This window comes from Dipodomys ordii, unplaced genomic scaffold, assembly GCF_000151885.1.
Source record: "Dipodomys ordii isolate 6190 unplaced genomic scaffold, Dord_2.0 Scaffold38, whole genome shotgun sequence".
Classification (NCBI taxonomy): Eukaryota; Metazoa; Chordata; class Mammalia; order Rodentia; family Heteromyidae; genus Dipodomys; species Dipodomys ordii.
Window position 1 is genome coordinate 14045115 of NW_012267254.1, and position 23335 is coordinate 14068449.

Sequence of the window (23335 nt, forward strand, 5' to 3'; positions counted from 1 at the left end):
CCCTGATAGCCGGGTGCCAGTGGCTCATGCCTGTAATACTACCTACTGAGGAGGCTGAGATCTGAGGATCACAGTTCAAAGCCAGCTCGGGCAGGAAAGTCCATGAAACTCTTATCTCCAATAAACCAGCAGAAAACCGGAAGTGGCACTGTAGCTCAAATGGTAGAGCACTAGCCTTGAGCTGAAGAACTGAGGGACAGTGCTCAGGCCCAGAGTTCAAGCCCCAGGACCAATAAAAAAATAAAAATAAAGCCCCCTGAATGATTCCTCCTACCTTATTTACTTCAAAAACCCCAAAAGGCAGAGTAACTTGGTGGTAGAGTAGTTCAGTAGTATGTAGGGAGGCTTTTGGATATTATCCCCAGCACTGAAGAAAGAAAGGCATACTATAATTGCCTGAAACAAAACTAGCAAGGCACAAATGAACATGGATATGATTATTAGGAAGCAGAAGGTGAATGTTACCAATTGTGGTGTTACCAAAGCATCTCAATAGAGTAACCACTCTATTCAGAAGAGAAAAATGCTACCTTTGCCAGGAAGATTCTGTTAGAAAGGAACATCTGAATGCTGTATGGTGATGCATACCATACCTGTGATCCCAGTTCTTGAGTGGCAGAGGCAACAGGATCGTAAATTGATGTATATGGGGAGACTGAGTCTCAATAAAAGGTGGGGAATGGAGGTAGAATTCAAGTGGTACAATGCTTACCCAATTAGAGGGAGGCCCTGAGTTTAATCTTCAGTACTGTTATTTTTAAAAGAAAACAGAACCAGCAGAAAACCATATATATTAAAAAGTACTTAACTTCATCTTAGAGCTTGTTGAATTTTCAGGACTGTATAGAATTTATTATTTATATATGTTTTGTTTGTTTGTTTTGTCAGTTGTGGGGCTTGGCCTGGGTGCCCCTGAGCTCTACCATTGATTGAACCACAGCACCACTTCTGGTTTTCTGGTGGTTAATTGGAGATAAGACTCTCACACAGACATTCCTGCCCTGGCTGGCTTTGAAGCATAATCCTCAGATCTCGGCCTCCTGAGTAGCTAGGAATTGCAGGCATGAGCCACCAGTGCCCAGCTTATATATGTTATTGTAGTACAATTTCAAAGTGTTATTTTTTAAATCTAGGAGCTGTCCAGTCGTATGCATTGGAACTTACTTTGAACAATACAGAAAAAGCCATTTGTCTTTCTGCAAAATGGCAGATGAATTTCACAATACATTATAATACTACAAACAACACTTTTGTAAGTATATTTATTTTTCTTTGATTTTAATTCTGACTTTTATTATTTAGGTGTTTATATAAATCAGATTTCACATTAACTGATGTTAGCACTTAAATTCTGTGGTTTTGGAAATATATTCTTTTTTTAATTTAATTTTAATTTTAATTTTTTGTGAACATACTGTACAGAGGGGTTACAATTGGAAATATATTCTTGTAGTTATTCTGTTTCATTACAATGAATATTTCTAACTCCTTGGTTCTTCAGAGTTTTTCTTGGAGATGTTTAAGGACATGTGATCTGAATGCTGCATGGTGTTTAAAATGTACTAGCATTAAAACTTGTCCTTTAAAAAAACCAGTTTACTACCCAAGATAGGGACACAGAGGTTTTTTTCTTTGTCGCTGTTGTTTTTAATGTAGTATATGATTTTTGTTTCTTTTGTATGTTCTTTCCCCATGGTATAACCCCTGTTTTCACTGTATTTGATGTTGGTGTCCTGCATTTTTTTATATATATTTTTCTAATTTGGGGTGGGGAAGGGAAATAACAAAATCTGACACAAGGATACAGGTTGACCCATTGAAACAATGAGATGCACAAGACACTGTTGAAAACAAACTTTTCAACTTCAGCAGGGAGGGGAGGAAGAGTTGGGAAGGTGGGGAGGGAAGGAATAATAGGGGAAAAACAAAGGAGGGGGTAACAATGCTCGATAGGAAAAGTACTCATTACTTTACTCATGTAACTGTAACTCCTCTGTATAGTATCTTTACAGGAAAAAAAATTAAAAAATAAAACAGGTTTATTATTAGATCCTCCCCTCTTTAGAGTGGTCTCCTTGGTCTTGTTGCTTTATTTTCTTTTTGTTAAGGTCCTATCTACTTACAGGGAGGGTGGGGTAGTACTGGGGCTTGAACTCAGAACCTGGGTGCTGTCCCTGAGCTTTTTTGCTCAAGGCTAGCACCGCTTCTACTTTTGTTGGAGATAAGAATCAAGGACTTTCCTTCTTGGGACAGCTTGGAACCACATTCCTCAGATCTCAGCCTGCTGAGTAGCTAGGATTATAGGCATGAGTCACCACTGGTGCCCTACACACACAGTCAAACTTCTAAGGAAAAAACAGCTGATAAACTGGTAATGTATTCAGTGATAAGTCAACCCTAGCTTTACAAAACAAACCCAACCAGTTGAAAAATAGTAGTTCAGGCAAGTTTTGCCTTTTCTCAGTTCTTAAGATTGGTATGTGGCTGAAGAATCTAAGCCCACCAGACAAAGGGCTGTGGCAAAGTATGCTTTACACTGAGGGGGCTAGTCTCCCAGAGTTAACACTGCTACATGTTTGTTCCTCACCCCAAACTTCTCTTTGCTTTTAGAAAACTGTAACCATTTCAGACTTTTCCAATGCAACATATAATGGAAGCAGTTGTAGGGATAACCAGAATCGTTCCAAAATTGCAGTACAATTTGGATCCGGTTTCTCTTGGATTGTGAATTTTACCATGGAGGCATCTAATTATTTAATTGATGGTATCTCATTTACCTACAACATGAGTGATAATACAACATTTCCTGATGCTGCACAAAAAGGTAACCTTAAGAATTGGATTGATATTATATTCTTGGCTTTTTACTAATAATAAAAATGTAAAACACTTAAAAAGTCATCATTATGTACATTTGTCTTCCTAACTAGAATAGAAAACCAAGTCTTTGTATCCCTCCCTGTCCCTGATCACATGTCAGACTTAGTAATGGTGTTGGCTGCCATTTGGGGGGGCACTTTACTCTGTACTTGAAGTAATAAGTTAACTGCAGTAACCCTGGGAAGAAGATACCTCATTTCATTGGGTAAAGGGCATAAGACTTGATGAACTTTAGTGACCTCCCCAAAGGTAACTGATACTAATTATCTTATTCAATAGTAGGCAATGGACAGATGTTGAATGAGGGAAAAATCCTTTCCTAATCACTGTGTACAAGTTCAGTAAATGAGACTAAAAGAAATGATTTTTCTTTAGATCTTTTTTTTTTTACTATTCAGATCATGTTTTAACTGAAAAGTAAATAATGATTAACGTTTAAATGACTAAAGTCATCATTTGCTGCTCTTTTGAGACAATTTTAGGTCAAAATGAACTTGAGAAAGCACAGGCAATTAGCTCATTGTCATTCCCAGAAATGAAATATGTAATAAATAATTTGAAAGTACAGATAATGGATATTTACATTTTTTTGGGGTCCGGTCGTGGGGCCTGAACTGTGGGCCTGGGCACTGTCCCTCAGCTCTTCCGCTCAAGGCTAGCGTTCTACCACTTGAGCCACAGCGCCACTTCTGGCTTTTTTCTTTTTGCTTATGTGGTGCTGAGGAATCGAACCTAGGGCCTCATGCATTCAAGGCAAGCTCTCTACCACTGAGCCACCTTCCCAGTCCCTTTTGTTTTGTTTTTGAGACAGGTAAAGCTTGCCTTGAACTCATAGTCTACTTATGACTTCCTAAGTGCTGGGATTATAGGCGTGGACTGCCATACCCAGTTTGCCCAGGTTGAGATTTTACTTTTCTTAAAGATATAATACTCTCCTTTCCCACCTCCAATGACATTAGATCAACTTCCTGTTTGTAGTAACTTAGCTCTTCTCAGCATTATTTATCAAGTCTTGTGGAATAATAATCATTTGACTTACAGATAGGAAAAGATTATAATTTAAAGACCCAGAAATAAATGAGGTATACTTTAAACTTGAGAGATAGCACAGACTGAAATTTAAAGTTTTCTTTTTTACTAATCTCTAAGTTTGAGTGAATAACAAACAAAAGTTGTTACTGGGTAGGTTAGATATGTATATTTGTGTCCTGCATTGTCTTTGAGAATTGCAATGTTTTTTTCTTCGCTTTGAAGAAGCTTAGAAAACTAGTTGAGACACAGCTAAATTGTGTCCACAACTTATGTGGAGAAATCCGCAAACATGGAGTTCAGTCTGATTTTTTTTCCTGCTGTTTGCACATTTGGTTTGAGGGATTAATGAACGGTTCTTCTGAAATGTAAAATGGGCGTGGGACATATTCCCTGATCCCATCTGGGGGTCTCTGCCAGCTTTAAAAGTGTTCTCCCTAGTGGTCCTGATCATGAGCCAGAGAAAGGAGAAATCAGTGTGTGACAGGGGTGAGAAAGCTTGCTCTAGAAGTGGGACCTGAGCTAAAACTCCCCTAATGGTGGAATTTGAGTAGGATGTTTCCACTAGGGGGAAGCAGAGCATGGGCAGCAGTAATTGGACAGTTGCCTGATGAAAAGTACAGCTCTATGTGTGCAGTGGAAAAGAAAAGAAAGTTGGCCAAATACAGTGTGACTAAATTATAAGGGACCTTGGAAAAGGCATTTAGATTGACAGGGTATGTAAAAGGGAACTATTTTGGAGTTTTTTAAGTGAGAGAATTGTATAACAAAAACAGGATTAACTTGAAAGTGAGTGGACACTAAGACCAGGTGCCAGCTTCAGAGGCATTTCTGAAGAGGACAATAATCAAGCACAATGCCTAGGCCACATGGGCTACTACCATAAAGGAGGGGGATTTAGTCTGACATGATTGGACAGAGAAACTAAAATGTTAACAGCTCTTTTCCTTAGCCCTCTTATTTTATCAATTTATTTTTGCTGGTCCTTGTGCTTGAACTCTGGGCCTAGATGCTGTCCCTGAACTATTTGTTTTTTGCTCAAGGCTAGTACTCTACCACTTGAGTCACACCTCTACTTCCGGCTTTTTTTGGTAGTTTATTGCAGATAAGAGTCTCACAGACTTTCCTGACTGGGCTAGCTTTGAACTTTGATCCTTCAGTTTCAACTCTCCGAGTAGCTAGGATTACAGGTGTAAGCCATTAGCAGTTGGCGTTATCCCCGTCCACCTTTTTTTTTTTTGGATCAGTTGTGGGTCTTGAACTCAGGGCTTGGATGCTGTCTCTGAGCTCTTTTGTTCAAGGCTAGCACTTCCACCACTTTGAGCACAGCTCCACTTCCAGTTTTCTAGTGGTTAATTGGAGATAAGAGTCTAACAAGGACTTTTCTCCCTGGGCTTTCTTTGAACCTGGATCCTTAGATTTCAGCCTCCTTATAGGCCTGAGCCACCACTGCCTGGCAATCCCCCTTTATTTTAAACAACAGGATGATTACTTTTTCCATGACTAGATTCTAAGTAATAGAATACTTGCAATGATTTGAAAGTTGAAAAGGCTTCCTAAATGGCAGTGTTGAGAATTGTTCTTTGAAATAATTCATTATTCTGAAATAGTAATTTACTTGATGAGTGAAGTAACTTTGAAGCCAGTATTTTCTTTTAAAACATGTTTGAAATACAACACAGTACAGGATAGTGTAAAAGGCCCATAAGTACCCATTACCCAGAATTAATAAATATCATTTAAAAATATTTTCTTCATCATTTTATTGATTTAAAGAAATACACCCTTGTAGATACTTTGAGGGTTTTTTTTTTGTCCTCTTCTCTTCCTGGTCATATGTTTCTATTTTAGTACGTATGTGCATATTCACAAGCAGTACAAATTCAAAACATGTCTTTTCATAGTATAATTCCAGTATGTCTGTAACTTTTTTTCTGTGTTCCAGTTCTGGGGCTTTCATTCAGTCTTATTTTGACTTAGCTGTTTAACTCAAGGCTGGTATTCTACCACAGGAGCTACACCTCCACTTCCAGCTTTTTGCTGGTTAATTAGAGAAGAGAGTCCCATGGACTTTTCTGCTCAGGCTGTTTTTGAACTGAGATCCTCAGACTTCAGCCTCTTGAGTAGCTAGGCTTACAAGTGTGAGCACTCAGCTACAACTTGTTATGTTACTCATCTGTTTTTGAAGTCTGTCCATAAAACCAGTTCATGTATCTATTCATTTTTGTTAATATTGATAGTTTTAAGAAAAAAAGTTAATGAAACAATTTGATCATTAGGGGGTGCCAAGGCAGCATTAAGTGGCTGCCTTGTTACATGATGGGAGAGACAGAAATAGCCTGTATGTATTAAGCAACTTAAGATCTTCATTTCTTGCTTCTTCTCCAAAAGAAATTAAACCATTTAGATAAGGTCAGTCATAGTCTTTTGAAGTTTTTCTACAAGAATTCCACTAAACACCACAAAGAATGTATATAACTTCTTTCACCTAAGGATTCCCTGAAATGGAAGGGTCTTTAAATCCCATCCAGAAGATGTTCTGTAAGTTCACAGAAATAATTTGCTTTTGGATAGTAGCACAAACATAACGATTTACTATGAAATCTGTGATTTACCCATTTATTCCTTCTTATACTCAGGTCCTGTAAGTTCTATCTCAGATAAGTATTTCTAATTTGACCTTCTTAATTTAGATTTCTGTTTTCCTTCAAATAAACGGAAACCAGTCCTCCATTGCTAACAAAGCCTATATCTCCCTTAGATGGTAGAAGATGTTCCAATGTGAACCCCTGCATCTTGTCTTTCCCTTTTAACCTTCATTACTTCTTCCTATTGCCTATGTTTCCACCATAGTGAATTTATCATTCCTTTCGACATGTCATATGTTCGTACACTTTGTACTTGTAGTGGGGCTGGCAGAGAGGACAAAAAGTCTTTTTTTGGGGGGGTCGGTCATGGGGCCTGAACTCTGGGCCTAGGCGCTGTCCCTCAGCTCTTCAGCCCAAGGCTAGCGCTCTACCACTTGAGCCACAGAGCCACTTCCGGCTTTTTTCTTTTAGCTTATGTGGTGCTGAGGAATCGAGCCCAGGGCCTCATGCATGCAAGGCAAGCGCTCTACCACTGAGCCACCTTCCCAGCCCCGACAAAAAGTCTTTAAAACATATTTATGATTGTACTGGGGTTTGCATTCAGACCTCATGCTCATTAGATAGGCAGTCTACTGCTGATCTATACCTCCAACGGAACTATATCTCTCTAGCCCTATTTTGCCATGGGTATTTTTTTTTTGTTGATTGTGGGGCTTGAACTCTGGGCCTGGGTACTGTCCTTCAGCTCTTCAGCTCAAGGCTAGCACTCTTGTCACTTGAGCCACAGTGGCACTTGCGGCTTTTTTGTGTTTATATGGTGCTGAGAAATCGAACCCAGGGATTCATGGCATGGGAGGCAAGCACTTTACCCCTGAGCTACTTTCGCAGCCCTGCCTTGGTTATTTTAGTTTGATTTTTTTCTTGGTTGGTCATAGGGCTTGAACTAAGGGCCTGGGCATGCCCTGGTTATTTTTGAGAAAGTGTCTTCCTTCTTGGTCTAAGTGTGTGCCTGGACTATGATTCCCCTATTAGACTTTGTCATAATTGGAATGACATGGGTGTCACATCCAGCTTTTCATTGAGATAGAGTCAGAGTTTTCAGTCTAGGCTGGCCTAGAACTTCAATCCTGATTGCAGCCTTCCCCCACAGCTAGGATAATAGCAGGTATAGTCCCCTGAACCCAGCTATAGGCTGTGAAATGATACCGAGAACTTTTCTGCCTGGGCTAGCTTCAAACCACAGTCCTTCTATTCCCAGCCTCCCAAATAGCTAGGATCACAGTACCTGTGAGCCACACTGCCTAACCAAAAACATTTATGTTATTATTACTTTTTCCTGTTTTCTTGGAAACAGCCATTGGTGTTCTTGTTTTATAGGAAGTGTTACTGTTCATCACAAGGTGACAATGAAAATTCCATTGAGTGACATCTTTAGATGCAATAGCTTATTAACTATACCAGTTGGCCATGTTGTGCAGCAATATTCGGATGTTCTTGTACAACCTTTTGTTGAAAATGGCACAGTGAGCAGAAAAGGTAAGTACATAAAGTATGTATTTCTATACTTGAATCTTACTTTAAGGGTAGAGCATACCAGATGGTATTCATCAAGGTCATTATCCAAAGTGTTTTTTTTTAAATCGATGTATATATGTATTTTAGGGTTTTATTTTGGTGCCAGTCCTGGGGCTTGAACTCGTCCTGGGCATTGTCCCTGAGCTTTTTTGCTCAAGTGAGTACTCTACCACTTAAACCATATCTCCACTTCCAGCTTTTTTGGTGCTTAATTGAGATTAAAAGCTTCATGGATTTTTCTGCCTGAGCTAGCTTTGAATTGCAGGTCTCAGAGCTCAGCCTTGTGATTAGCTAGGATTACAGGCCTGAGCCACCACTGCCAGCTAGTATATGTTTTATTTATTTATTTAATTTATTTAGCCTGTCCTGGGTCTTGAACTTAAGGCCTGGGCACTGTCTCTGAGCTTATTTTGCTCGAGGCTATCCCTCTACCACTTGAGTCACAGAGCCACTTCAGGCTTTTTTCTGTTTATGTGGTACTGAGGAAGCAAACCTGGGGCTTCAGGCATGCTAGGCAAGCACTCTATCACTGAGCCACATTCCCAGCCCTAGTGTATATTTTATATTATTAGCTTATATTAGTTGTGTGTGGGGGGTGTCTCATTGTTATATTCCTTGTGGGTTTACTATGAATTCTAATCAATCTCATCCTCTCTGTCATTCTCCCTTCTTGTCCCTCTTGGTAAAAAATTACAACAGGATCCATTGTTCTGTTTTCATGTTGCAAACAATCTATTTCACTTGTATCCCACAACCTCTTACTTCCTACTTGTTATGCTAGCCCAATCCCCTCCTACTAGTACCCACCCCATCCTCACCCCCACAGTGTTTTCTAACTGAAAGCATTCATTAAGGCTTATTTGTAGCTTCTACTAAAGCTTGTGTTAATAACAAGTATTATTAAAAATTGCAGGTGGAAGTTGTAGTTTAAAGTTTATGATATACATGTAGAATGGTCCTTTTTTTGGGTGCCAGTCCTAGAGCTTGAACTCTGGGCCTGGGCACTGTCCTTGAATTTTTGGCTCTACCACTTGAGCCACAGCTTTACTTCTGGCTTTTTTTTTGTGGGGGCGGGGGCAGGGGGAGTAGTTAATTGGAGCTAAGAGTCACATGACTTTCCTGTCCATGCTCACTTCAAATTGCAATCCCCAGTTCTCAGCCTCTTGAGTAGCTAGGATTAAATCACCTATAATCAGCTAGAATAGTCTTTTAAGAGTCTACCTATGAACTTTTCAGCTGAGAGAAAGCATAATGTTTGAACAGATCCTCAAATCATTTGATCATAGACTTTTAGCAGTTCCAAGACCTTAGCTTAGAAATTAGATTTCTATGTTCTAATCTTGCCTTTTTTCTAAATTGATTGTATGTGTTTATAGAAATGTAACAATTTCTCATTCATCAATTTTGGAAAACTAATACTTCCTAAGAGGCTGAAATGTCTATGAATTGTTGTAGAAGTAATATGAATAAAAGATTCATTTGTATTGAAAATCCTTTAATGATTCTTTTCTGGTGGTACTGGGATGTGAACTCAGGGTTTGGTACTTGCTTGTCAGGAGCTTTACTTCTGGAGTCACACCTGCAACTCTTTTTGCTTGTATGACTTTTCACATAGGGTCTCAATTTTTTCCTAAGCTGGCTTGAACATTTACCTCCTATATTTAAGCTTCCTGCATAGCTGGGATGATAGGTACCCAACTTTTTATTGGTTGAGGGTCTCATAAACTGCTTGCTGACAATGGTCTTGAACTGAGATCCTCCCAATCTCCACCTCCTGAATAGATAGGATTACAGGCAAGATGTACCTTGACTGTAATGGTTTCTAAACTTATTTTCTTAGTAAATAGTATTTTATAGTAGTTATATATGGGAAGGAAAAAGGCACACTAGGAGTAGGGATTAAATATTTTCAGATTACTTCTGGATTCTGAATCAGAGGCAGATGGGATCTTTGTTAATAAAGGCATTTACAGGTCTGAAAAAGATGAGTGTGCAGCCCTGTATGAGTAGCTATAAAATTTGAATGTCTTTTTAAATTTTTTTTGGGGGGAGTCCGGTAATGGGCCTGAACTCTGGGCCTGGGCGCTGTCCCTCAGCTCTTCAGCTCAAGGCTAGCACTCTACCACTTGAGTCACAGCACCACTTCCGGCTTTTTTCCTTTTTGCTTATGTGGTGCTGGGGAATTGAACCCAGGGCCTCATGCATGCAAGGCAAGCGCTCTACCACTGAGCCACCTTCCCAGCCCCGTGTTTTTTAATTTTTAATTTTTGAATCTTTAAGTAGTTGTTCAATTCAACAGGTCAGTTAGGAGGACAATGCATCTTGATCAGTGTCACTCCTTCCATCATTCTCCCACATCTCTCCCAACCCCATGGATATGTCTTAAGTTTATCTGCTATGTGAGGATAGGTAGAGACTACAAGATGATGTACTAACAAGCTATTTCCGTCTCCTCATTAACCCTCTTGGACTTCTAACTATGAGAAATATTTTGAAACATTTTATTTTTCCCTGGCCTCATGAATTAAGAAAAAGACCACCTCAGTTTATTTTGTCCTTTGTTGTTTTAGAATTTATATGTGATGAAGATAAAATTTCCACAACGATAACACCCATCATTCATACCACCGTGCCATCTCCTACTACAACACCTACTCCAAAGAAAAACCCAGCGGTGGGAAACTATTCTGTTACTAATGGTAATGGCACTTGTCTACTGGCTACCATGGGACTGCAGCTGAACATCACTCAAGAGGTTTGGTCATCTGTTTTTTCTTAAATGAATAAATATTAACATTTTAGTGTTTTAAAAGTTGTTTTGTTTTTGTTGGTTGTGGGACTTGAACTGAAGGCCTGGGTGCTGTCCCTGAGTATTATTATTAACATTATTTAAATTTCATTGTAAAGGTGATGTGCAGAGGGGTTATAGTTACATAAGTCAGGTAATGTGTACATTTCATTTTCTCCCAGTTTTTTTTCCTCCTGAACCTACTTCCCGGTAAGTTGTATAGTTCCTTTCCAACATAGTGTCTGTGAGTATCACTGCTAAATTAGCTCACCTTTTGTCCCACAGTTTCTATGTTCCCCTTCTCTATTCTCCTCCCCCCAAATCAGACAAACTTATATTAGAATGTGACTATAAATCTACAAGCAAACCCAATGGATATTAAAATACAAAAAAAACCCTATACTTGGACATGATTAAACAGAACTCTAAATATGCATACAGTGAGACCAAAGGAGGATATTCTTAGAAGAGGATCACAAGGACTTAATAGCTATGTGCCTATGATCTTATAAAATGAATTCTAAGAAATGGAAACAAAACTTTTTTTTTATTATACTTTTGTGGTTCATTTTTTCTTGTTTTCTTTTGTCCCTGAGTTTTTTTGTTTTTGTTTTTGTTCTTTTTGCTTAAGGCTATCCCTCTACCACTTCGAGCCACGGGGGAGCCACGGCTCTGCCTCTGGTTTTCTGGTGGTTAATTGAAGATAACAGTCTCATAAATGTTCCTGCCAGGGCTGGCTTCAAATCATGATCTTCAGATCTTAGCCTTGTGAATAATAGCTAGGATTACATGCAGGAGCCACCAGCCCCTGGCTTTTTTTGGCTGGTGCTCAGGCTTGAACTTGAGGCTTCACACTCTCACTTGGATTTTTCTTTCAAGCTGGCACTCTACCACTTGAATCACAGCTTCACTTCTGGCTTTTTGATGGTGAACTGGAAATATGAGTCTCACGAACTTTCCTGCTCAAGCTAGCTTCAAATCTAAATCCTCAGCTCTCCGGCTCCTGATTAGCTAAGATATCAAGTGTGAGCCACCATCACCCAGCTCTAAATTTATTTATTTATGTGCTGGTCCTGGGGCTGTTCCTGAGCTTCTTTTGCTCAAGGCTAGCAGTGTACCACTAGAACCACAACTCCATTTCCACCTTTTTGATGGTTAATTGGAGATAAGATTCTCAAAAACTTTCCTTCCCAGGCTGACTTTGGACCATGATCCTCAGATCTGAGCTTCCTGAGTAGCTAGGATTACTGGTGCCAGCTATTTTTATTTTTAGTAATAATTTTTAATAATTTTCTTTTTAAAATAGTTTTACAAAGCAGTTTCAATTCCATATGTCAATTTATTTATACAGTCCATGTTGATGTGTATCTCCTCTTCCATCATTCTCCCCTCTCACCTCCCCATCTATCTCAACCCTATCTATCCCCTCATGTCCTTTCAAATTTCCCTCTAAATGTTGTGGATTTCATCATTCCAGCCCTACCAAAAGAAAAACCAACAAGTTGGATATGTAAACGCTGTGGGTTGGTGTGCAGAACAGTGTAGCTATTTGTTTCTCCAGTTAGTTGATGATAGTTGATGACACACACATCACCAAGACGGACTCAAGTATGCCATGGCTCTTACAGATGCAGATGCAGTTTTCCACTGGGGCTCTAGAGGGAGTGCCAATGAATAAATACCATTTCCAAGCTCCTATGATTGAAACTAGACAGATGGCTCTTATGCTCTGTAAAAATATGTGTTTTCATTTGGCTCATTAATGTGGAAGCATCTCTCTTATTGGTGTCATTGTTTAAGTTGTATGACTCATAGCTTGAGGGCCTCTGCCAAGTTTGTTTGAAAGTAAGACATCATGGATTTAAGTATACAAACAAAAGATTTTTTTCTGTCCCAGAATTGGCCTTTAATTATAATACTTTCTATTGCTTTTATTTTTTTTGCCAGTCCTGAGGCTTGAACTCAGGGACTGGGTTCTGCCCCTGAGCTTTTTGCTCAAAGCTAGTGCTCTATCCCTTGACCACTGTTCCACTTCCAGTTTTTTTTGGTGATTAATTAGAGCTAAGAGTCTCATGGCCTGTCCTTCTTGGTCTTACTTCAAACTGCAATCCTCAGATCTTAGCCTCCTGAGTAGCTAGGATTTTAGGCATGAACCACCAGTGCTTGGCTCTATTGTCTTTTTGTTTTGGTGCCAGTCTTGAGACTTGAACTTAGGCTTCAGTACTGTCCCTGAGGGTTTTTTGTTTTTGTTTTGTTTTTGCTGGAGGATAGCATTCTACCACTTGAGACACAGCTCTACTTCTGGCTTTTTGGTGATTAATTAGAGATGTGTCTCAGGGACTTTCTTCCTTGAGCTGGCTTCAAATTACAATCCTCAGATTTCAGCCTTCTGAGTAGCTAGATTTGTATTGCCTTTTATAGCTTATCTCTACTTTCTCTCCCTTTTCCCCCCCACAGGTTCCTGTCATTATTAACATCAACCCCAATATAACTAGCTTCACTGGCAGTTGTCATCCCCAAACAGCCCAGCTTAGACTGAACAACAGCAACATTAATCTTGACTTTGTCTTTGCCATGGTGAGTAACAGTTATTTCTAAAGTTAGGTTCATTCTCTGAGAATCGTATTGGAAAGTCTAAATGGTGATGTATATTTATGGGGCATATATTTATTTTTATTTCAACACAACTGAATTATAAAGTACAGTCCCCATGATCCCTAGTTATCCTTCAGAGTCCACTTGGTGGTCTCTAAGCTAGAATCTTGAATTAATAATCACCAAGAATGTCCATTCTGCCATTATGTAGATGCTAGGGTAGGAGCAAGAATTAATTTACAACAAAAAACCCCCACAAAACTATTTGTATAATTTCTCCATATATCAGTAAATCCTGTGATGATATTTTTCTTTAGAATTGGCTAGACAACTCTTACTTTTGTCTATTACATTTTAAGCCTTTTGGTGGTACTATGGTTTGTAATAGTGATATTGATAATAATAGCTAGCATCTATATAGTATATTATAGTATACACTATACATAATATATACATATTATGTATACTATACATATATATTCTATGTATGCTACATATACATATATACCATGTATAGTATATACTATATATACAATTTATATACTATGTCATAGTATACACACACACACACACACACACACACACACACACACACACACAAGGGTTTTTTGGTCAGTTGTGGGGCTTGAACTCAGGGCAGGGCTTGGGCACTGTCCTTGAGTTTTTGGGTTTTATTTTGTCAGTCATGGGCTTGGGAGCTGTCTCTGAGTTCTTCAGCTTAAAATAAGTGCTCTACCACTTGAGCCATAGTGCCACTTCCAGTTTTCTGGTGGTTAATTAGAGATAAGAGTCTCATAGTAGTCGGGCACAGGTGGCTAACTCCTGTAATCCTAGCTACTGAGGAGGCTGAGATCTGAGGATCACGATTCAAAGCCAGCCCAGGTAAGGAAAGTCTGTGAGACTCTTACCTCCAATTAGCCACCAGAAAACTGGAAGTGGCGCTGTGGCTCAAGTAGTAGAGCGCTTGCCTTGAGCTGAAGAGCTTAGGGATAGCGCCAGGCACACTGGTCAAGTCCCACAACTGACAAAAAGACAAAAACAAAACAAAAAAATCAAGAGTCTCACAGACTTTCCTGCCCAGGATGGCTTTGAACCACGATCTTCAGATCTCAGCCTCCTGAGTAGCTAGGATTACACATGTGAGCCATCAGTGCCTGGCTTGTCCTTGAGGTTTTTTTGCTCAAGGCTATCACTCTACCCCTTGGGCCACAGCACCACTTCTGGTTTTTTGGTGATTAATTGGAGATAAGAGTGTCACAGACTTTCCTGTCCCAACTGGCTTCAAACCTCCATCCTCAGGTCTCAGCCTCCTGAGTAGCTGTGATTACAGGTGTGAGCCACTGTTGCTCAGCTTATGTATTGTTTATATAGTAGATGTACTACATGTTGTTTCTGTAGGTCCTGATTCCACAGATTTAAGTAACCTTAGATCACAAAAATACCAGACAAAGAAGGGCAAGAGAAAAGTGAAATACCTGAAGTATTACCAGAGCTCAGGATGCCTACATTAGCCTTGCCCCTTTCTTGGTAAAGATTCCTTAGGAAATTTTAGAAAATGCTTGTGTATCAACAAAGAAAGCAACTAATACTGATTGTGTCATGTGCAGGCTGCAATAGTGGGATACAAAGAAAGCCTGCAATCTTTTTTTTTTCCAAAAAAAGAACTATGAAACTTTTATTTTCCAAGGATTTTTTTTTGGGCGGGGGGAGACTGTCATGAGGCCTGAATTCAGGGCGTGGGAACTAAACTGTCCCTGAGCTTTTTTGCTCAAGGCTGGTGCTCTACCACTTGAGCCACAACTCCATTTCTAGCTTGTTTTGGTGCTTAATTGGAGATAAGAATCCATAGACTTTCCTGCCCAGGGTATCTTTGAATCATGATCCTCAGGTCTTAGAGTCTTGAGTAGGTAGGATTACAGATATGAGCCACCAGCACCCAGTTAAAATGACATTTACTATAAAAATAGGGGCTCATTTTATTTATTATGAAAAATGTCAGTACAATTTGCCACAGTGACACATTTAAACATTTAAAATAGTTATGTAGAAATCTCTGTATTCTTACACTCAAAGTTGTTAGTATTGGCATATGTAGCACTTTTAAGAACTTTGTAGGAAACAGTTGTAATTGCTGTTGTTTTTTGGTTAAACCTTACCACCCTATACTTAAGACACTAAATTTCATTTCTAAATGTACAGTAGATTATAGTGGCAGATCATTCTTAACCATCCAGAAAAGACAAGTTTATGATTTTTTTTTCTGTCAGTACTGGGGCTTCAACTCAGGGTTTCAATCTTGCTTAGCTTTTTTACTTAAGGATGGTTCTCTACCACTTGAGCTATACCTCCAGTTCTGGCATTTTGCTGGTTAATTGGAGATAAGAATCACACACACTTTCCTTCCCATGCTGGCTTTGAATTGTGATCCTCAGCCTCCTGAGTAGCTAGGATTAAAGGCATAAGCCACCAGCACCAGGCTCTAGCCCTTTCTTTTTCAAACAATGGTTAATTTTTTTTCTGTAGCACAAATGATTTGACAGAAGACGATGATAATACATGCCCATACTTGTTATGAGGGAAATCCTTTTGAGATCTACAAAGCATAAAATATATACATTCTGTTTTTCAAAGTCTGACTGACTTGCTTAAGAATCACTAAAATTGGGGCTGGGAAGGTGGCTCAGTGGTAGAGCGCTCACCTTGCATGCTTAAGGCCCTGGGTTCGATTCCTCAGCACCACATAAGCAGGAAAAAAAAGCCAGAAGTGGCGTTGTGGCTCAAGTGGTAGAGTACTAGCCTTGAGCTGAAGAGCTGAGGGACAGCACCCAGGCCCAGAGTTAAGGCCCCACGACTGGACCCCCCCCCAAAAAAATCACTAAAATGCAGCAGGATTTAGACTACAATATAACTGCTAAGTGCTGTGTTGTCGTTCCCCCTGCTTAAATTAAAGTTGTTTCTTAACTATACCTGTCTGCTATACCTCTGTAGCAGCCAGGGACACTTGGTCTCATATATGTTGAAAAAAAAAAAAAGAATCACTGGGCTGGGAAGGTGGCTCAGTGGTAGAGTGCATGCCTTGGATGCCAAAGGCCCTGGGTTCAATTCCTCAGCACCACATAAGCAAAAAGAAAAAAGCCGGAAGTGGTGCTGTGGCTCAAGTGGTAGAGCGCTAGCCTTGAGCTGAAGAGCTGAGGGACAGTGCCCAGGCCCAGAGTTCAGGCCCCATGACCGGACCCAAAAAAACAAACAAAAAAAAGTATCACTAAAATGTTAACCTTAACAACTATAACAGTGATTCACTGCCAATGAAATTAAAATAATAAATTGTAAAAGCTAGTTTGAAACATTGCACAGATAACAAGTATAACAAAACAATATCTTTAGATAGTTTTATTATTGCTGACCATCATGACATTTAGGCAAGATGTGCAGTGTAACCCTTGTCAGAATTGTCTCATCATCCAATAACTACAAATGGAAGGACATAAAACATGAATTAGAAAAGCTGCATTTTTAAGAATCCCACAGTTTAGAAATACACAAATACTTGCCATTTTTGTGGAAGGCATGAATACCAGTCAGGTTTTGAACTTGTATCTTGATTTGTGAAAGGTACTTACTGAATGGGATGGCCAGGTATTCACACAAGTGTTGTGAGAGAATAAAGGAAGAGGTTGGGCTGGAGTTGTGGCTCAAGTAGTAGAGCACCAGCCTAGCAAGCACAAAATCTTTACATACAACACCAGCATTAAAAAAAAAGAGAGGTGCTGGGCACTGGTGGCTCGTGCCTGTAATTCTAGCTACTTAGGAGGCTGAGATCTGAGGATCACGGTTCAAAGCCAACCCAGGCAGCAAAGTCTGTGGGGCTCTTATCTCCAATTAACCACCAGAAAACCAGAAGGGGCACTGTGGCTCAAGTGGTGGAGTACTAGCCTTGAGCTGAATTGCTGAGGGACAGTGCCCAGGCCCAGAGTTCAAGCCCCATGACCTACAAAAAAGGAGAGGTTAATTCTAGCTGGAAGAGAGTCAGGAATTTTAAAAGGAAAAGACCATTTGAGCCTTCAAGGACAGGTTAGATTTGTATATAGGCAGATCAGTGTGGAGTAAGGGAAAATGTAGAGGTCATCCTTGGATACAAGAACATAAGACCAACTAGCAAAATGATGCATGTGGCCATGTTTAGAGAAAGCATGGGAATATCATGGGGATAAATGATAGAGAACCTTGAACGCCTGGCTAGCTGAGACATTGCCTTTGCAGAGAAATAATGTGATGAGGTCATCAAGTCCTCCTTTATGCTTGTTCCAGAACTTTCTTTCCAGTGTGTCCTCATTTTTATTCCTTTTTGCTTTGGTTTGGTTCCAGCTGGCTTACCTCTTACCTGGACCATTTAAACAGCTTCCCACATAATCTCAATTTTTATCTCCCTTATTTAGGTTTTTTTTTCCCTCGGTTGTGGGGCTTGAACTCTGGGCCTGGAAGCTGTCCCTCAGCTCTTCAGCTCAAAGCGAGAGCTCTACCACTTGAGTCACAGTGCCCTTCTGGTTTTCTGTTGAATTGGAGATAAGAATCTCATAGACTTCCCTGCCCCGGCTGGCTTTGAACCGCGATCCTCAGATCTCAGCCTCCTGAGTAACTAGGATTACAGGCATGAGCCACTGGCACCTGGCTACATTTAGTTTTTTCCCAAGGTAGTTTTACTCACAAATCGTCAGTGGCTCTCTTTTGCCAACAAGGTCCCATCTAAACTCCATGGCAGGGTAGTTCAAGCGGCATGATCGCCAGCTGCTCTTGCCTTTGCTCTCTCTCTCTTTCCAAACTCTATACATCATTCACCCTGATTTCTGTGTGCATCTTGCAAAGTAGGAGAGGAACAGCAGGTTTCACTAAAACAATAAAACAAAAGAGATAATAGCACTGAATCTGAAAGGATAGAGCTAGAAGACAAAGTCTGGGAACCTGGCAAAGAAGATAATATGATCTTGGCTAGAGGTATTATGAACTCAGCAGGGGACAGAAGGAATAAACTAGAGAGTTAAATCACCAGTGTCCAGGGATAACATGACTACTTCTGCAAGTCAACAATTCAGAATCAAAATGCAGAGGAAAATGTCACTTAAATTGTGACAAAAGTTGGGTGCTAGTGGCTTGCATCTATAATACTAGCCACTTTGGAGGATGAGATTGGGAGGATTGCAGTTGGAGGCCAGCCCCTTTTCAACTCATAACCAGGTACAGTGACATACATACCTGTTATCCTATTCTTTGTGGGAGGGTGAGATTGAGAGGACTGAAGTGTAAGATTAGGTTGGGCAGAATAATCTAGGAAACTCCATCTCCACAGAAGGAGTGAAGTTGGACGAGGTGGCACATGTCTGTCATTAAAACAGTGAAGACAAGCCCAAAGTAGATGGTTTAGGCACATAAATATGTAGAAAGCAAAACCCTATACCAAAAGTAACCAGCAAAAAGAAGGGATGAAAGCATAGCTCAAGTAGTAGAGTACCTGCCTAGCAAGTGTTGAGACCTGAGTTCAGATCCCAGTACTGTCAGAACTATGACAAACTTTACTAGCAGCTGAGCACCAGTGGCTCATGCCTGTAATCCTAGCTACTCAGGAGGCCTAGATCTGAGTGAGGATCACAGTTCAAAGCCAGCCCAGGCAGCAAAGTCTATAAGACACTTACCTCCAATGAACCACCAGAAAACTGAAGTGGTAGAGCGCTCACCTTGAGCTGAAGAGCTGAGGGACAGTGCTCAGACCCAGAGTTCAAGCCCCACAACCGACCAAAAAAAAATGTTTACCAGCAATTTATTTGATTGGCTCAAGCCTAATCCCTAGTTCCTCTTCTGTGCATTAGTACTAGATTGCTTTTCTTCTGCAGATAGTAACTATATTTTTAGACATTTGTGATATATTGTTAACTGGGAAATCTTTTTTACATACAGAAAAATGGAAACCGATTCTATCTGAAGGAAGTGAATGCCAGCATATATTTGACTAATAGCACTGGTAAGCAAAGCACTGTCCTGTGTGTGGTACACAGAGGTTACACTAAAGTTATAAGACCTATAATTGTTCCATTACCAGATAGTGCCCTTATTTAATGACCAAAATGTAAGTCTGAAACACAGGGACAAAGGATGCTACATAAAAAGTATACTGTGACCACAGCTTAAAACCTACGATTTAGAACTGTGGTATTCTATCTTTGGAATAACCAATCTTTTCAAAGTATAGTGGGCAATAGTTAATGGTGGGTTTTTAGATTAGAAATAGCTATGGAAAGATAAGGGCAAATTGAGTATGGTGGTGCATATCTGTAGTTTCAATACTTGAGAGGCTGAGACAGGAAGATCCTGCATTCAAAGCCAGCCCAGGTTCTATAGAGATTTCCAAGTAACCCTAGGATATGTAGTAAGTCCCTGTCTCAAAAAAATTATTAGGGAATTTCTTTTTGTAGATAGACCCTTTCCAAGTTCCCATAATTCGCTTTTTAAAAAACCCTCTGAAGACTGTCTCATTTTTTTTATTTTGAGAGGCTAAAATGTTACTAACCTTTTTTTTTTCTGTGAAGTTTTCAGCGTTGGAAATAATAACCTTAGCTACTGGGATGCCCCGTTGGGAAGTTCTTATATGTGCAACAAAGAGCAGATTGTGTCAGTGTCTGGAAAATTTCAGATAAATACCTTTAATCTCAGGGTCCAGCCTTTCAATGTGAAGGAAGGAAAGTATTCTACAGGTAAGAATCAAACAGATCTTATTAATAATTTATGTTCTGTTGACCAATAGGAGGCTTTGAAATAGAGAAATACAAGCAACTCTTAACTCTGATGTACAGGTCTCATAGCCTCTAGTGCATTGTATACTGGCTTATTTTTTTGCTCAAGCTTCAAACTAGATGTAGTTTTCAAGTCTGGAAATCATTTGGAACATTAAATTGAGCTTATGTAAGGCATAGATGCTCTCCCTAGATTTGAGTTTGGGGATGGGCACTTGAGACATCAGCTTTGAACATTTTACATTTGCTTTCCTGGGACCATCTTCTCACTGGAAAATGTTCATATCTGACTGAAAGCAGTTTGGTTTGATTTGTTAAGAAATATGATAAAGAGTGCCAACAAAGCCTCAAATCTCATTACCTATGGTTTTGACAAAATGATCTAGAGATTTCCTCAAGCATGTCAGTGCAAGTGAGGCTTTTTAGAAGATTTCCTCTGGGCTAATGATTTATCAGATTTTAATGAAAACTTTGTAAAGGGCTCATTATAATGTGTTTGTGTGAGTGTGAAAGATCTATTTGGCATTACAAGATTAAAATTTTCATGAAGGAAAAGGAAAGAGTGTAAAATTCCTTAAGTGTCTGGTCTTTTTAAAGTAATTACTTAAAATTGGAAGTTTGTGGATCACAAACCTTGCTAAGCAAAGCCATTCTAGTCGTCTACATCCTTTTAAACAATTAACTATGGTTTTGAAGGAAATGTAGAAGTTCTGTTTCAAAGTGAATGAAGTGAATGTGTTGTGAGCCATCCATCTGCTTCTACAGAGGTGCTAAATACCTCATCTACTTTGGTTATGCCAAAATAAACCAGGCTCTTCATCTTAATTCTCTTGAGACTGGAGAATTTAATCACAACTTGAAAAGTAATTTCCCTTTTGTTGATTTTGCTTATGAATTTCAGTTATTCTGATCCTTTGAGAGATTTATTTTGGAATCCATCTAGCTCCTCTACATCATAACCCTAATTTTAGGTCCAGATTTGTGTTTAGAATTGAAAATCATTTGCAGTATTGTTACCAGTTCAGGCCTATTTATTTCATCAGCTATAGTAGAGATGAGCTCTATCTTTGTCTTGTTTGAAACTGTGCTTTTTATGTACATAGAATTTAAGATGTTGCTCACAGGGATTTATAACATTTAAGACTGATATTGGCTGCATAATCTATTTGTGGAACTAGGCTCTTGGTTATGGATACCTATAAATAGAACGCCAGGTAATACTTGAGTGTATTTGGGGAGGAAATAGAGCTGAAACAAGGCAGAGGTGTGTTGATTGAATTTTATTGGATCAATCTATGTACTTTCTAGAAATATATAGAAAAATAGCTCTTGTGGGCTGTCAGTCTGGTAGAGTGATAAGAAATTTAGTAAACACTCTCAAATTATGAAGAAATCCTTGTTTCTTGACTCTTACAGCCACTAATATAACATTCTGCATCAGGGATCTGCAAACATTTCCTGAAAACTCCAAACAGGGACCTAGGTTCACTGTCAATTTTTTTTAATTCTGCTATTGTTACAAAAATATCTATAGGTAATACATAAACAGATGAATGTGGCTGAGTTCTAATAAAACTTTATTTATGGATTCTGAAATTGGAATTCTGTATTTTATATGTTACAATATATCCTCCTTTCTCCCACTCCAATCATTTGAATAAATGCCATTTTAAACTCTTTGGCCAGGCTCAGCCCATGAACTACAGTTCACTGACCTTTCCTATAAAGAAATTTCAAAATCAGCCTGGACTATCCAATTCCACAATACTAATAATGCTTCTGTTGTCCCCAGAGACATTTACTCTACTGATGAAAGGCTGATCTAGCTTTAGGGAAACAGGATCAATTAGATAAATACTCTTCATTTTGATAAATACTCTTATTTTGGAATAGACTTGGAATATAAACAAACACAATTGTATACATTTATTTATATGTATATATATCATGTAATACCATGTGTATTTATAGCTTTATCTATGAATATATCTTTATATATACAGCAACATAAATGAAAGGACAAATACAGTTTAAAAATTTTAGACTAGTCCATAGTTTTATATAGCTTTATCCAAAAAATATACCTGTTGAAATAGATTTTATATACGAACATTTCTGACTTTTAAATCAACATCTCTTACTTTTGGATATTCTTTTTTTAAATTATACTCACTATTTGTTACACACTTTTTCTCACTTACAGCCCAGGAGTGTTCGCTGGATGATGACACCATTCTAATACCAATTATAGTTGGTGCTGGTCTTTCAGGCTTGATTATCGTTATAGTGATTGCTTACCTAATTGGCAGAAGAAAAAGCTATGCTGGATATCAGACTCTGTAACACTAATCCATTCATGATCTCTGTTACAAAAAAATAAAGCAAGTACAAGTACAAACATGCAATAATGTTCAATTTAAGGTATATTTAGTTTCAGTCTTGCACTTAGAATGTATGGGAGATTTCAAACTGAAACAAAAAAATAGAACTGTAAATTCCAAATGAGGCCTCTGATTTTGGTGTCCCCAACCATGGACTGTAACACAGTTACTTCTATAACAAGAGACATGTGCAAAATTACCTAGATTATAAATTCTATTTTACTGTTTTGAATTAGTATTCAGTGTTTTGTCTTTACCTATATGTTCAGACTAGAAATACACAGGAAAAATTATTTTTGTGTGTGTGCTGTTGCTAGGCTTTGAGTTTTATGGCTTTTTCACTCATGGCTGGGAGCTCTACCACCTCCAGTCTGGCATTTTTCTGATTAATTGGAAGAAAGACTTACAAATGTTTTTGCCTGAGCTGGCTTTGAACTGTAAGCCTTAGATCTCAGCCTCCTGAGTATGTAGGATTGCAGGGGTTATCCACCAGTAGCCAGCTAACAAAATAATTTTTTAAAAGGGTTTTTCCCTGCATGACATTGAGTTTGGTCAATATATTCTACAATGGGTTTGTACTTGTTCTCTTTGCATTTTTTTGTGATTTTGTTTGCAGGCTAATTTAGATACTTTGCCTCGCTGCATATTTGATCTAGGAAAGAGATGGTAGTATGTTTGTTCAAGGCCTAGTAAGTAGTAGTATGTTCTTCCTAATGA

General features: G+C 39.0%; 1 protein-coding gene across 1 annotated transcript in view; it reads left to right on the plus strand.

Moving 5' to 3' along the window:
* The window catches only part of Lamp2 (lysosomal-associated membrane protein 2), a 44514-nt gene that overhangs the window by 12771 nt on the left and 8408 nt on the right, over positions 1 to 23335 (plus strand). Inside the window, exons 2-8 of the mRNA XM_013018135.1 lie at positions 1134 to 1252; positions 2611 to 2824; positions 7875 to 8033; positions 10643 to 10828; positions 13316 to 13437; positions 19405 to 19468; positions 20034 to 20198. Of these exons, the coding sequence (XP_012873589.1) occupies positions 1134 to 1252; positions 2611 to 2824; positions 7875 to 8033; positions 10643 to 10828; positions 13316 to 13437; positions 19405 to 19468; positions 20034 to 20198 (1029 nt within the window). The remainder of the gene's footprint in view (positions 1 to 1133; positions 1253 to 2610; positions 2825 to 7874; positions 8034 to 10642; positions 10829 to 13315; positions 13438 to 19404; positions 19469 to 20033; positions 20199 to 23335) is intronic.